A 15,375-nucleotide genomic window follows, 5' to 3' on the forward strand; every position below is an offset into this window, starting at 1 on the left:
ATGTGTCCGGCTGTGGCGGCCGCTTTCCTTTCTAAGCGGGTGGCCCGCAGCCCCCTCCCCGCCACCCCTCCCCACCCCCATCACCACATAGCTGCTGCTGCATTTGCTGTCACTGCCTGGCCTCAACAGCATCTGAATTCACTTCTCTGGCCAACTAAACATTGCTTGTCACCAAAACTTGATTAATGACCACTGTGATAAGTGCTAGGTGGGGAAGCAGTGAGAAACCTAACTTTGATGCTGGGGGGGTGGGGGAGAAATCACGGCTAGCTTCTAGATGGAGGTGACTTTTAACCTGGGACCGGAAGAGTCCCAGAAGAGGCAGGAAAGATCATTCTAGGTCAAGGGATCCTTTCAACCACGTTGGCTAGGGGCTTGCCACGAGCCACGGCCTGTGTCCACATCTCCCGTGTGCTGTGTCACGTACTTTTCACATCCCTGACTTAGTGACTGAGAGCAAACCCTGGCGGCCCTGAATGTCCTCCAAGCAAGAGCCTCTGAAGCCTGGTGGGAGCCCTTTCCCATCATGATCCCCGTTTTCCAGGTGGGGAAATGGAGACCGTGTGGCTCTAAGTTACCTGCCCGAGGTTACCTGGTTGGCACGTGGTAACAGCTCAGAATTATTCCTTTCCCCACTTTATCAATGAGACACCAACGGTCCGTGGAAGTTGCGTGGCCACACGGCTGGCTCCTCAGGCCCTGTGCAGCCAAGACACCAACTCGGGGGCCACGACTCCAAAGCCCCATGATTTTAAGCCATGAACTCAGAAAATGTAACCGAGAGGCTATATTTTTCCCACCAGCATCAATATCTAATTTTACTGCTTCTTTGAGAAAGTTTTTAAATCAAACGTGAAACATCAGGCCACTTTCAAAGCTGGCGGGCAAAGAATAACTTTTACTTTACATCTAACTATTACTGGACAGAGAGGGGACATAGATGAGCTGAGGGAAGGAGGGAGGGTTTGGCTTAATCGAGGCACAAAGAATGACAAATATATCTGGACAATGTCTGGGTGAAGGGATCTGGAGAAATCTGCCAGGGTCAGGGGTCGGACTGTGGCCTCGGGCAGTGAGTGACTCTCCAACCCCACCTAGACCTGGAATCTCCTGGGAGCTTGTTAAAAAAAAAACAAAAAACAGATGCAGGAGCCTCAGCCCCAGAGATCCAGATTCGGGAGCTGCAGCCCAGGCACCCACGTCCCTAACAAGCTCCCCGGGGATCCTGGTCACGGACGCACCTGGGAACTGCTGTTAGCGAAGCCCAGGCGTGGGAGAGGTGGGCCCAGAACAGCAAACTAGTGTAGAAGAAAGGGAAAAAAGCAAGATTCTGCTCGTTGTGTGGCATTGAAGCAGGAACAATCAGGCAGAGCAGCAATCATGTCAATCCCATCATCCGTTCATCCCATTCATTAATCTCAACTTTCATAAAAGCGATCATTTATTGAGCCTGATTACTAACCCCCCAAGCCTTTCACATGGACTACTGAAGAGTCTTCACAATAACCCACTGATATTAGGGATCAGGCATCCCATCCCATTAGCTAGTAGCATTAGGTACTATTAAAGCTCCTTTTTACAGGTAAGGAATATCAACTAGAGAGAGTAAGCGACTTGCCCAGTCTAGGGCTGGGATGCAAGTCTGGTCGTCTGTCTCGGGAGCTCGCAGCATCCTTCGATAGAGGATGCCAGGCCTGGCCTGAACGTACAGAGCGGTCAGCAAAACTGAGTGACCGCAGGGCAGTGGACGTGCAGGGCGAACGCTGAGCAAAGAACCAGGGGGACAGAGGGCGCAGTTATGTGGTGCAGAGTCAGCTTTGCGGATGGATGTCAGATTTGGGCAGCTGTCCATCTGCTCAAGCAGGAACGAGCGCCTCTGTGCCTAGTGCCTTCTAGATCCCGGAGATCCAGGGGTGACCGTGAGGGTGCAGCCCCTGATCTCAGTGATGGGACATACCTTCGGTCTGTCCCGCAAAGAATTATTTCATTACTCATGACGGGGACTCGACATAGTCTGAGTGAACAGAGTGAGTGTGTGTGGTGTCACAGAAGGGGCTCTGGGGAAAAGCCTTTCAGCCCAGCTCTGATGTATGCATAAGAACTGTCAGTTCCAGAGAGAGGGAACAGCGCGTGCAAAGGCCCTGAGGCTATAGGAAATATACTCGGTTGGGAAAGAGAAAGGAGTTTATCACTCGATTGAGAGGGGAGGGGAGTGTCCCAAGATCAAGCCAGATCCTGGGTGTAGAGTGTCGTGAACCTTCAGGTCCTGAGGTTGAGCTGGCATCTGCCAGGCAAAGGCAGGAAAGGTATTTCAGAAGAGGGAACAGCAGAGGTGAAGGCTCAGAATCTAGAAAGACGGAATGGTCACAAAGCGAGAGCCTTGAAGGCATCTCACACTGGGGCAATGTGTTATAGGCTTCACGCTCAGGCTGTGGGGTTACTGGGCATCCAGCTGTTTTCGAGGACAGGGGACAGGACACTAAGTCTTCACAGAGAAGATCACCCGGGTAAGCGCCAAAATATTTAAGTCCCAGGACTGTCCCGAACCTGTGTGGGGACCTTGGCCATGCCCTGTGCCCATCTGCAGCTTCACTTTGTCCGGCTGTAAAATGAGAAGGTTAAACCAGCCCTATCTCTAAGGTTTTTTTAGTTTTAACATTTTTTGGTGACTTCCTCTAAGATGACAATTAAGATAAACTCAGGAGAAAGTGAGAAGATGTCAAGGTACTTTCATTAAGGTTTGTGAGGTGGTCAGCAAGTTACAGTTCAACGTTTTAAAAACTCAGCAGAAACATTATTTCAGACACATCAGGAACACAACCACAGAACTTTGCTCACTGCCGAAAAAGCCACACGTCACACCCGTGTATGACTGATGAGGAGAGAGCTGGTGATGTCCTCCACTCCCCAGCTCCAGATCAACTATTTGGCAAACGCTGTCTGAGAATAAACTAGAAAAAGCTTCTGGGCTCAATCAGGCTCACAGATATATTTTGTTTGGCCAAAAAAGTTTTAAAATTTGGAAGATTTCACATTTTTCAGCTTCTCTGAAAAATCCAAATACCTACTCGATGGATCCAGAGAGCAGGTTTCTGTTCGTCCCAGCCCGCACCACGCCCCAATACCTATCACGGCGTAACCTTTCTTTCCTTAAAGCGACCTGCCTCGTTCCTGTTCTAGACGCTTTCCTTGAATATAAAACTATATGTTATGCATACGTATGTTTTCACACTTCCCTTGAGAATTTCTCTATGTTTGCAAAAGAGATCTAGCTTCCCTTTTCAGGGCTAAGCCATAATCCACTGTCTGAATCCCTGATATTTATTTAATTTCCCCTTGACATATGCATACAAATGATACAAATGTTCCACGTTTTGTTTTTGTTTTTTGTTTTTTTTACAGTATATACTGGAAATGAGTACTATTACATTTGTTTATCAAGTTTTATAGACTACCTGGAAGTGGACTTATTGGATAAATGGGTTTACGTACATTTTTAAATGTGAAAGATTTCGAATATAATATTTACAATTTGAAAGCTATCACAAAATCACCCATCTTACATGAATTGACATCCCCAGAAAAGGAAAGCAGTATCCTTGCCCTAAGCCCTCTCTGATGTGCATTTCTTTAATTATAAGGCATTATTTTATGGCCTCTTATGTAACATCTGTTGCCCTTTGCTGACTTTTCCACTTGGTTCTTTTTTTCTACTTTCATTGATTACGTATGAGGAGCATCAGGCCTTAGTCCTAGATGCTGCAACTTTTTTTCCAGGCGTCTTTAGATTTTTTAATACATTGTCTTTGCTTTGGAAAAATTGCAACTTTATTTGCAACCACATATGTGATTCCTTTTCTTTTGGGGGGGAGGTGTGGTGTGTGTCTACAATCTGTATTCTTTGGTAGGCACAGTATTAATAGATATATATATTTTTTAATCTAAAAATTTGAATGTCTTTAGCTAAGGATACATTCTCCAATTCCCCATAGGATCTGACAGTGTCTATATTGTACTGTCTTATAAGTGGGTTACTTCATAATTTCTAAAGTTGTCTGTCCGGTCCCTTAAAACAGATTATATAGGTATAAGTACAGGTGAATATATTTGTGTTTATGTGCCCGTGTGTGTGTTGTGTGTGTGCATGTGATATTATTTACTCTAGGACTCTCATGGTTTCGTTGTGCACATTTAAATGCGAGATCCATCTGTAATTTATTTTTCTTTAATTTTTTAAACTTTAATTAATTTTTATTAAAAAATGCAATTTATTTTTGGTGGAGTAAGTGGACACAACGCAGAACCGGGGTGAACTTTTTGTCTTCCTAGCAGAGGAGGCAAGGCATCAAATGCCTTTTTGTAGATTTAAAAACAGAAACAAAACAAAACTCTTATTTTTTTTGTATCTTTACACAAATAATGCAAATTCAGGGATCATATACATACTCCCATCACCCCAAATAATCGTCCTTTAAAAAAATTGCAATGTATTTCCTGCAAGTATTTTTTTTCTTAGTATATTATGTAGGTTTTTGTTTTAGAAACCTGTTTTTTTTTTGCCTGTCTGTTTTGTTTAACATGTGACAACATTTATAACTGCTAACACTTAATGTTTTAACCCAGCAGTTCCCAAACCTGGCCAGGAAGCTGGTTTCCCAGTGGAGCTTGTTAAAAATAATGAATCAGCAACCCTAGCGGGTAGGCCCTGGGAATCTATATTTTTCACGAGCTCTATGGAGGTGTCTGGGACACAGCCAACTTAAACTGGCTCCCCATCCCCCAGTCATACCTGTGATCGTCTGGGTCTCAGAGGTGATGGTTCTGGTGGTGGTCTGAGTCTGGGTGGCAGGCACCGTTTCCTCCGATACAAACTGGACTGTGCTGGGGGTCGCCCCAGACGTGCTGGTCAGCTGGCAGCCACTCTGCTTGTGAGCTACAAAGGCGTCCAGGTTGTTAAACTGTTGCTTGCAGATGCCACAGATGTGGATGTCGGGAGTCAGCTCAACCAGCACCGTTGTGCCACCTGGAACTCCATGGGACGAAGAGAAAGTCACAGATTAATTCCAAACAGCTTGACATGACAATACAAACCAGATCCATAGTAAGAAAAAAGGGCCTGATGGCAGACGTGGCCACTTGCCGGCCCAATGTCCATTCCACTACCCTCTTCTTTGCAAACAGAATACCAATTCTTTCCCAGCAGCAACATAGCCAGATCCAAGTGACAGCTCGTAATGCACCTTTGTCCACAGGGGACTCTAGGGGCACTATGCACCTTTGTCCATAGGGGACACTAGGGGCACTTTATGCAAGAAAATTCTTTGATGTGCAGGGATGCCCTGCACTTCTAAGGACCAGCAGCCATCTCCTATCCCAATTAAAAAGTTGCTGTACTTTCCAGTCATTATGAAAACCAACCCCTTCACATTTCCAAACCCTGCCCACCCTACTTCTGTAAGAAACAGTAGTCTAAATAATCTTGGTCTCTTACATACTTGGGGACCACCCTCCCTCAGCACAATGCCAGAGGAACTTCTAGAGAAAGTTTGGCTTTCATGATGAAAAGGGAAGAGACATTCGCCTTGAATGCTGACGTGATGCCAGGGGCTTCTGCAGCCATGTTGTAACTATGAGGAAAATGCTAAGATCCCTACAGATGCCGGTCTTTACTTCACTGATCCCCTGAATTAACCACTTCCAGGCTTCTTATTAGGCTGGAATAGTTCGCTTTTGTTACTTGTAGCCAAAATTCATTCCTAACTAATAGAAAAATTATTTCTTGATAGTAACAACACCAAGAGTTAATACTGTGTTAATATTTAGGAACATTATTTCTCGATAGTAACGATATCGAGAGTTAATATTTACAAAGCACCCGCCACAGTACCTGGCACCATATAAGAAAGTGCTTTATAAATGTTTATTAAATAAAGAAATACCACTAATTAATAATTCTCTAATATGACCTTAATTTTTCTTTTTAAAAATTTCTTTGCCTTATAAGGAAACTCATGTTGCTAACAGAAAATTTGGAAAAAACAGGAGGAAATTGCTCACAATCTTTACTATATATATATGTACCATGAACATTATAAAATATTTTCTTCCACTCGTCTGCAATTAAAAATTGTCTTTTATAAAAATTGTTTAAGATGGCGATGTATTGTAAAATTAATCTTTCTCCCACAAAATATCCCATAAACATTGCACTACATCTCTAAAATATATTTATAAATATAATTACTTAATGATAACACATTATTTCATGTTATCCATGCTTCGTAATCTTCAGTTACCGTAAGTTCTTTCTATCATTTCCAACTTTCCCCAAGTCTAAATAAGCCGAGAACTACTCTGTGCATATACGGTTGCCATCCACGTATCAGAATTTTCTGAACATTTATACAATATTTATCCCATGTTCAATTTTCCCCAAGTCTAACTAAGGAAGAAATCTCTGTGTGGAAATATAATCTGGTTGCCTCACAGAGAGCTGCTGGGGGCTGAGCATGGTAATGTGTTACCAGCCCTCTCCAGCACCCTGTGCATTTAAGTACTTTGAAATCTGTGCATGGAAGGCACAGACCTTTCTCCCCTGGAACACCGCCTCCCTGTAGCTGCTGAGGTGCTCATGGGACTAAGAAGAAAACAAGGAATCTAGGGATGCAGTGACTTGCATCGCGGACGATTTCTCAATGGCAGAGCAGGACTGAAACCCAGGATAAGATGGGGAGCAGTTTCTGCTTCACAGCACGGTTAGGAGGAGCAAATGAGACGGTGCTTGTACAAGCACCAGCAGCACAGGGGTCCCCACCCCCAGCATATCACCTGGTGGGTTTATTAGGGAGGTACCCTCTTTGAACTTGAAAGTATCCCCCTCTGAAAATTCGGAATGATGAAATACACCTACCTCTTGCGCTTGTAATGAGAATTAAACTGAGACCAAATAAAAAACACTGGGCACAGTTTGTGCTCACCACCAACAAAAAGAATTCTCCAAACCTGTGTCAGCATCAGGAAAACCTGGGAGTAGAGGGGGAGGGATTAAACGTGGACACATCTGAGTCCCACTTGAGAGCTGAGTCATAAAGGAGGTGGGGGGAAGGGGTGCTGGGGTTTGGGGAAATCTGTGCTTTTCATACATTATGCAAGGAATACCCAGCCAAGTTTTGGAGTCAGTGTCTCCAAAGCTGTTAACAGTAACAGCCAACAGGCTAGGCGCTTACTATGTGCCAGGTGACTGCAAACTCTGTGTCAGGGGTTCTCAAACTTTCTGTGCGTCCGAATCGCCCAGGAAGGCCGGCAGATCCCTCTCCCGCCCATCTGCACCTCGCGCCGGGACCTGATGGGTGGGGCCCGAGAGCTTCGTTTATTTATTTATTTTTTTAAAATAAGCGCTCGCGCTCCAGGGAGGTTGGTTTGCGCTCGGTCCCTGGTCACTTTGGGAAACAATGCACCAGCCGAAACCAGGGACTGCTGTCCTCATCAGGAAAATATAAATGAACCCCAAAACTCAAAGACAACGACCGCGGCTCCGTTCCCCCATTCAAATCTCCACCTTTAATGTAGAAAAGGCTTTGCAGGGAGGCAGTAAGCCCGGCCGGCCAGACCTCGTGGGACCCTCCGATCCCTGGACTTCGAGGGTTTGGGGCCACCGAGCTATAAGTTTTCCCACCAGCGTTGCCACGGTTACCCCGAATCCCTCCCAAACTCCGCCGGAGATGGGGCGGGGAATGTCCCGAGGGGGTGGCGATTGTCCGAACGGCATGCCCTCCCCCACCGTTCCCTGCCTAGGGGTCTTGGGAAGCTGGAGAGCGCCCCCCGCCTTGCGCCGAGTGGGGCGCCCCCACCCCAAGCCCACTCCGGTGCCTACTGCACGGCACGCCCGCCGCGGTCCCCGAGACAGCGGCTCTCAGCCGTCACCCCGATTTCGGGGCCCCGGGCCTGCTCACTGCGTCGCAGACGTGCTTGGGCCCGGGCCCCGGAGCGCGCACTGCGCCCGGAAAAGCACTTACTTTGCACCGAGCCCGGGAAGGTCTCGCCCTCGCTGCTCGCGTTCATGGCCGCAGGCTGGGGGACCCCCGGCCGGCCGGAGTGCCAGGGTGCGGGGGGTGCTGGTCTACATGGTGCAAGGACTTTTCCTTTTATTTTTCCGCCCCCCCCCAGCCTTCCTTCTCCCAACTCTGCGAGGCAGGGAGGACGGATGTAAAGCGAGCTCCACTTCCGCTGCCTAGAGGGCGCTGGCCGGCCCGGCCGCACAGCCTAGCTTTGCATCAGCGGCTCCCGGGGGAAGCTGCGGGCCAATCCCGATGCCCGCGCCGCGCGGCCCCGGACTCGCGCCATCCCCGGGGACCTGGACGGCGCACACGCGTCCCCGAGGGCAGGGCGACCGCGGGCGGCGAGGGATGCGCCCCTCCCCGCCCGCACCCCTAAGTTCTTGGCCGACGCGTTTGGCCTCCCCGCCTCTGGTTCCTTTGCACCTGCCACCCTGGACGTCTGGGTCCCGCAGGCGGCCGGGCAACCGGGTCACCGGTGTATTTTGCAGAGAGGACCGCGCCGCGCTGCAGTTGGTGGGTGGGGGCGGGGTGGGCACTTGGGGTGCGGTGGGCTTGGGAGAAACCCCCGCTGAGCGTCAGCGCCCAGCAAATCAGCAGAACGCTAGGCGGATCTCCCCGCCTACCTAGTGAAATAAAGAGGATCGTGATCACGTGGATGATAAGAGTGACAACTGGAGCTGAACGCTGAAGGGCCCCGGCTCCAGGGGTCTACCAACTTTACTGCGCACAAAGTCACCTGGATCGTTAGAGCACAGAACGCTAACCCCGCTCCCGCCCCGCTAGAGTTTCTGATTCAGCAGATCCGGGGCGAGGCCCGAGAACGAGCATTTCTAAGTTCCCAGGTGAAGTCCCAGATATTGGTCGACCCTGCCCTCCCTGATGTGTCCCCACTGCCCCCCACCCCTGATCTCATCTCATGAGCCCCAAGGTCTCTCCACCCTCAAGGCCTTTGCACTTACTGTCCCCTCTGTAACCACCTGCCAACCTCCCTAACGACTTCCCAGGTGATTCCAATTCACATTCTTAGCTTGCCCATTCGAATATTGAGGTCTCCTCCCCCCGCCCAGCCAGGCCTCCCCTCTGCTTTATTTTCCTTCTTAGAACTTATTATATCTAACATTATCTATCTATGCAGAAGAATAATAATTTACTTGTGTATTACTTGTTTCCTCTTCCCCTTACAATCAATAAGTCCTCAGGCAAGTGGGATTTAAAAAAAAAAATCTCTGCTTCACTGATATATCTACTCCCAGTAACTTAGCTTCGTGCCTGGCACATAGCCGGCTCTACATAAATATGGCTTGTATAATTAAGGAATTGTTCCTGTCGCTTCCTTTAACGGTTTGCTCATTTCTCCAGCGACTGTTTGTTTCTAAGCGTTTGCAATGTGCCAGGCACTGTGCTAGTCCCTGGAGGTACAAGGGTGATCCAAATGATGAGAGAACTTTGCTGGAGGCTAGCAACGCACTGAACACTCATCAAACCAGCGGCATAACTTCCTGATGGTGGTAAGGTCTCAGAAGACGTGAAACAAGGGTGTGATAGTAGCCGCAGGCATGGTCAAGGAAGGCCTCTCTGAGCAGTAATATTTGAATGGGTGGAGGGGGGGGGCACCTTTCTGGCCTGAGGAACCGGCAGGAGCAAGAACCCAGAAGCAGAAATGAGCGAGCCGAGACCTGGCTATCGCCCACCAGCCCCACTCATGGGATGCCCGGCTCCTCCTGCTTTGCTCAGGCCAGCTACACCTGCCTCCTTGCTGTTGCTCGAAGGTGCGCAGCTCTCCCGGCCCCTGGGGCTCTGCGTCTGCTCTTCCCTCTGCCAGGTTGCCTTCCCCTGGCTTCTTTCTATCATCCAGGGAGCCTTTTCCTGTCTCTTATTTAAAGCACTTACCCCGCTGGGCCTCTCTACTTTCTCACTTTCATGATACCCGTCCCTAGCTAACCTGATCCAGGAAGGCACTGCAGCTTAGGGCACTATTTGTTTTTTAATGCTTATACATGTTTACATGTGCACACACCTGGGTAATCCCTACCTGATCAAGACACAGAACATTTCCAGCCTTGTGTCCCTTCCCTGTCAATGCCACTCCAGCTCCCGCGTGTGTGTGTGTGTGTGTATGTATGTTGTATTCATATATTTCATAAAAATGTGATTCTAACTTACATGCTGCTTTAAATCTTTTTTTTTTGGTACACGTTATGATCATTATTTTTAAACATTACGCAAATAATACACGGCTCCCTGAGAGCTGACCACCCAGAGGTAATCAGTATTTACATCTTTATGTACTGTATGTCTTTCTAGGCTTTTTTTCTCCATAGAATTATAATAGGATGAACCATATGAACTGCCGATATTTGTCTATTTTTTACTTACAAATGTTAATTTCATATGGTTCGAATCAATATGCACTCACCATATAATATTATACTTCTAGTAGAGATTGCTGTTTGTGTACCTAACATGGTTGTCTCAGATTTCCTTAGTTAGAATTTCTGATTTGCAGCTGAGCTTATGGCTCCCTGGAAGATTTTTCCCGACTTCCTTTACTGTTAGACATGGCTATATGGCTAAATTCTGTCAGTGTCAATGTAATGCTGTGATGTAACTTCTGGGAAATCTGAAAATAACAATCGACATATGCCATTCGCCCTTTTTTTTTCACTCCCTGCCATCATTGCCTGGAATGAGGATGTGACGACTGGAGCTCTAGCTGCTATTTTGGACCGTGAGAATGAGGCGATACTCTGAGTATGTTGGGGTGGTGAGTTGGACGTAGCCCAGGTCATTAGCTTCTTTATGAAGCTGTCAACTGGACTGTCTACTTCCGAGCTTCACTGACACAAGAAATGCACGTTTATGTTGTTTCAACTACTGTTACTTGTGTGTGTATATAGATGTGTGTGGGGAGGTGTTTCTTTCACATGCAGCTGAATCTAATCCTAATTAAATGCAATACTATACGTACTGTTTCATAACTGGCTTTGATTTTGAAGTTTTCACCGTCGGGCTGGTGCATTAGAATCACCTGGGAAGTCGTTAAGTGTGCAGACGCCCCAGCTTCATTTGTGGGGACTGCCACAGAAAGACAGGTGTGAAGCCTGGGCTTCTGTATGTTTGACAAGCTCTCTGGTTGTTACTGATGCACTTGGTGTTTGCAACCCTTAGTTTTAACGGTTGCATAATATTTCATTGTAGATTTGTGTCATAATTTGATATGCTACTGAATGTTTTTAATAATGTTTTTTAGCTATAAGCAATAGACTGCAGTAGCTTTTTAATTGGCCGGTGTGAACACATTGTCTCTGAACAGAACTGCCAGAATAACTTGTTTCAACACCATTTGGAAGGGCTTTTTCTTTCTTTCTCTTTTCAGATCGTTTTCTCAATATGGCTTCCTTCCAGATGAATTTCTCAGTAAGAATTACATTTCTCAAAAAGTTAACAGCCTTTGTTTGACTAGAACGCCTATGGTTTCTTCTGTTCTTAAATTTTTGACCACGTCTCATTTAAAAGATAAAATATAATTTAGAAATGGCAAACTTCCTGTGGAGTATAGACCTATTATTGTCAATCCTATTTCATGTTTGGATCTAGAATCTAAAATAAATTGGAATCTGTTGCCAATGCTTAAAAGATGATAGATGTCTCCTAAAAATTAGGATTTATAGCTTTCTTTAAAAAGTGAAAAATCTGGTTAATCGGGGCTCGGATTATCATGTGGTAGCCCTTGGCTAGGTCAGAGAAGCTGCCTCTTTGCGCAAAGGCTGACCTCTGCAGTGTACCCCGAACCCCGCCCCTCCCTGTCACTTCTGATGTCAGAACTGAGCATCGGTTTCCTTGTGCTGCATGTATTTGAATTTATCCAAAATTTCCAATATGTTCCTGGTAGAAAAAGGGCTTTATCCTTCCCTATAGTTTAAATATTTCTTTTGACTAAAAATCTCTAGCAAGGAATCACCACATCACCTGGCCTATGTCGTTCAACCCTCTGAGCAACAGAAAAGTGGGCACTATTATCGCTATTTTGTAGCTGTAGAAACTGAGTCTTGCAAAGGTTAAATAAATTTCCTTCAATCAAAAGGCCAATCGAGGACGATCTCAGAATCTTTGAGGGCAAGTAACAGAAACCGTAGAAGGACAGAGATTTGCACAGTGTTTCCAAATCGATCTATTAGAATTATTTCCTTGCTTAAGTAATTTCTGAAAGGAGACTTCCAGATACTTCCTGACACGATTAAGAGAATACACTTTTTTTTATTCTTGTAATATTAATCATAAGAATAACAAGGTCATAGTCATTGGATTGTCATAAGTTTTGTGAGCAAAGATATCCTTCTCTTAACAAAATAGTTCATAATTTCAGGTGACCAAAGTTTGTTCTACAGTAAACATTCTAACAAATGTAGTTTCCTAGAGCAATCATGCAAAGTGCACCAAAGTGTAAGTTCTCAGGGCAGGTACTTTTGCTTATTTTATCCCTCGTATACTAGCATCGATAACAGTGTCTGGTATATAAAAAGTGATGGATGGATGGACGGATGGATAGTATCAAGTTTCCTTTGGAAGATAACTGTTAAAACAAACTTTGACTGTTACAGAAAAGCATCTTCCCCTTTTTAGTACAATATGATGACAACCCAGAAAAACTTATGGATTTCATTTAAATTGTGTGATAACTTGTATGCAAATAAATATATGTTTTTTTTAACACCCACAGCACCTGGTCTTCCTAGGTGGTCTCCCATTCAAGTACTAACCAGGCCCAACCCTGCTTAGCTTCCCAGATCAGAAGAGATAGGGCACATTCAGGGTGGCATGGCCACAGGCTATATGCAAATATTTTTAAGCCTTCCCTATTTTTCTAGACAAAGGCTTACAAGGGTGGCTAACTGGGAGTTTTGCAATCTCAAAAGCACTGTGTCAGCCTCGGCTCCACTCAACGTTCTCAAAAATACTACAGAAAATTGTGGCCCGGGGTGTCAACGATCAATGTAACTGCAGCTGGTGGAATGGCCCTTAGTCTATTACCGTCTGATCTGTTCCTTGCCTCCCATGCTCAGCTCTGCACGTCAGGGCAGCTGCCTCCGTCTGTTTTCAGTCTTCTGGGGGCTTCTAGCTTCCTGTCGGGTTTGGCTAGTGGGTGGAAATGAGAAGCCAGACGATTTCTTCCCCTCCCTCCCTATATTGGTGGCAGTCTCTTTTATGGCTCCACATCCCAGTTGGGTGCACTGTGGCCTCACCTTTCGCCATATGGCTCTGGTTCCTTGTCTCTGGAAACATCATCGACTTCCTTTGTTCCCAGCTTCCTCCCTGGGGAGAAGGGGCCAGAGGCTTCCAGCTGTTTTTAATCTCTGGGTCGCCTAACCATTCCCATTTGGCTTCTCAGCTCTTTCGCCACCTGCATACCAATTCTCGGCATTAAATTTACTTCAATTCTTAGTGTTGTTTCTCTTTTTCTGGTCGGGCCCAGACTGACATAGCTGGATCAAGGTTTGTGGGGCTTATAATTTTATTCCTGCTTTTCTGGATACTGCAGGTGATTCTTAACTGGAGGGTGCCTTAGAGTCTCCCAGGGAACCTGCTGAGAACACCCATGCTCAGGCACCACCCAGCTGCACTGAAATAGAATCTCGGCAGGGCGTGTGGTCCAGGCACGCAGCAGGGAGACACACCTTGGGTGACTCTAGTGAACACTCCTGACATCATCATTGACCTATTTCAAATCTTAGAAAGGAACCAGGGGGAAATTTATTCCAAAATTGATTTGCTAACATTATTTAACTGCCTGCTATCCTTACATAAACATAAAAGTCAAAGAAGAAACGCTTGAAAGTCAAAGTGAGTGCTAAAACCTTCTGTAATTGGAGATGATCAAGACTCAACCTGTTGGGCATTAGCCGGTGATTACACAACCAATTACTTGATGAGAGTTGGCTTTGAGTCGTGCCTGGCACCTCACTGCGGGTGGCACACCTGTATTTTAATAGTACGCTCACTCAGACAAATTCGTACGGGCAAGCATACGCAGGCCTGATTTCTTTTCACTCTTATGTAGTTAGTGCACGAACAGGAAAACAGTATTAAAAAAAGGGCGTATAGTGAAAAGTGGGTGCCACTTCAACCTCCCCTACTCCCCCAGTTTCTTTTCCGGGAAGCAACAATCGTGACCATATTCTTGTCCATTTTCCCCCAAAATTATATTATAATGCGAACAACATTCTACACTCTGCTTTTATTTATTTATTTATTTTTGCATAACAATGTATCTTGGAAAATATTGCTTAGAAGTGCATCTAGATTGGCCTCATTGCTTTTGGAAGAGTTCAGTTTTCCACTGTATATGCTAAAATTTACTTAAATAATCCCTGTTAATGGACATTTAATTTGTTTCCATTTTTTTGTTATTAAAAAGCCACAACGAATATCTATGTCTACATCTGTATCTATATCTGCACATGAGAGAATATATCTGTAGAATAATTTCCTAAAATAGAATTACTAGGTCAAAGAGTTTGTGCATTTAAAATCTTGAAGTACTCCAAGGGGTTGTAGCACTTAGAACGCCTGTCAATAACTTATAAGAACACCTGTCGCAACAAGATATTGCATAAGAAAACGCAGGTACTGAGCTCACAGACCTTGGACTTAAAGAAGATTTCATGAACTTGACCTCAAAGGCAAGGGAAGTAAAAGTAAAAATAAATGGATGAGACTATGTCAAACTAAAAACCTTCTGGATAGCAAAAGAAACCATCAACAAGGCAAAGAGGGAACCACCCAAATAGGAGAATATATTTGCAAACGATACCTCTGATAAGGACCTAATATCCAAAACATATAAAGAACTCATACAACTCAATAAAAAACAAACAATTTAATTAAAAAAATGGGCAGAGAACCTGAACAGACGTTTGTCCCAAGAAGATATACAAATGACCAACAGACACATGAAAAGATGCTCAACTTCACTAACTATTAGGGAAATGCAAATCAAAACCACAATGAGATACCATCTCACACCTGATAGAATGGTCATCAATCAGACACGTGTTGGAGAGGTCGTGGGGAGAAAAGAGCCCTCATCCCCTGCTGGTGGGACTGCGAATTGGTACAACCACTATGCAAAACGGTATGGAAGGTCTTTAAAAAACTAAAAATGGATATACCATATGATCCAGCAATCCCTCTCTGGCTATGTACCTCCAAAACCCTGAAAACATTTATCCGCAAAGATATATGCAGCCTGACGTTCATGGCAGCATTATTCACAGTGGCCAGGACATGGAAGCAACCGAAGTGTCCTACGATAGATGAT

At 45.5% G+C, this 15,375-nt stretch overlaps 1 protein-coding gene and 1 pseudogene across 4 annotated transcripts in view; both read right to left on the reverse strand.

Annotated features, from left to right (window-relative positions):
• The window catches only part of LOC102877771 (zinc finger protein 64 homolog, isoforms 1 and 2), a 30,109-nt gene extending 21,541 nt beyond the window's left edge, over positions 1 to 8,568 (reverse strand). For 2 of the 4 annotated variants that reach the window (XM_015597256.2, XM_025039858.1), the window contains exons 1-2: positions 8,016 to 8,568; positions 4,790 to 5,029 (exon numbers count right to left, since the gene is read on the reverse strand). In XM_015597256.2, coding sequence (XP_015452742.1) covers positions 4,790 to 5,029; positions 8,016 to 8,061 — 286 coding nt within the window. In that variant the 5' untranslated portion in view covers positions 8,062 to 8,568. The remainder of the gene's footprint in view (positions 1 to 4,789; positions 5,030 to 8,015) is intronic. The other 2 variants (XM_006921922.3, XM_006921921.3) reach the window with 2 other exon arrangements.
• A 4,200-nt stretch (positions 8,569 to 12,768) lies between these two features.
• Positions 12,769 to 12,887, reverse strand: LOC112471045 (annotated as a pseudogene).
• Positions 12,888 to 15,375: the final 2,488 nt, after the last annotated feature.

This window comes from Pteropus alecto, unplaced genomic scaffold (assembly GCF_000325575.1).
Source record: "Pteropus alecto unplaced genomic scaffold, ASM32557v1 scaffold45, whole genome shotgun sequence".
NCBI lineage: Eukaryota > Metazoa > Chordata > Mammalia > Chiroptera > Pteropodidae > Pteropus > Pteropus alecto.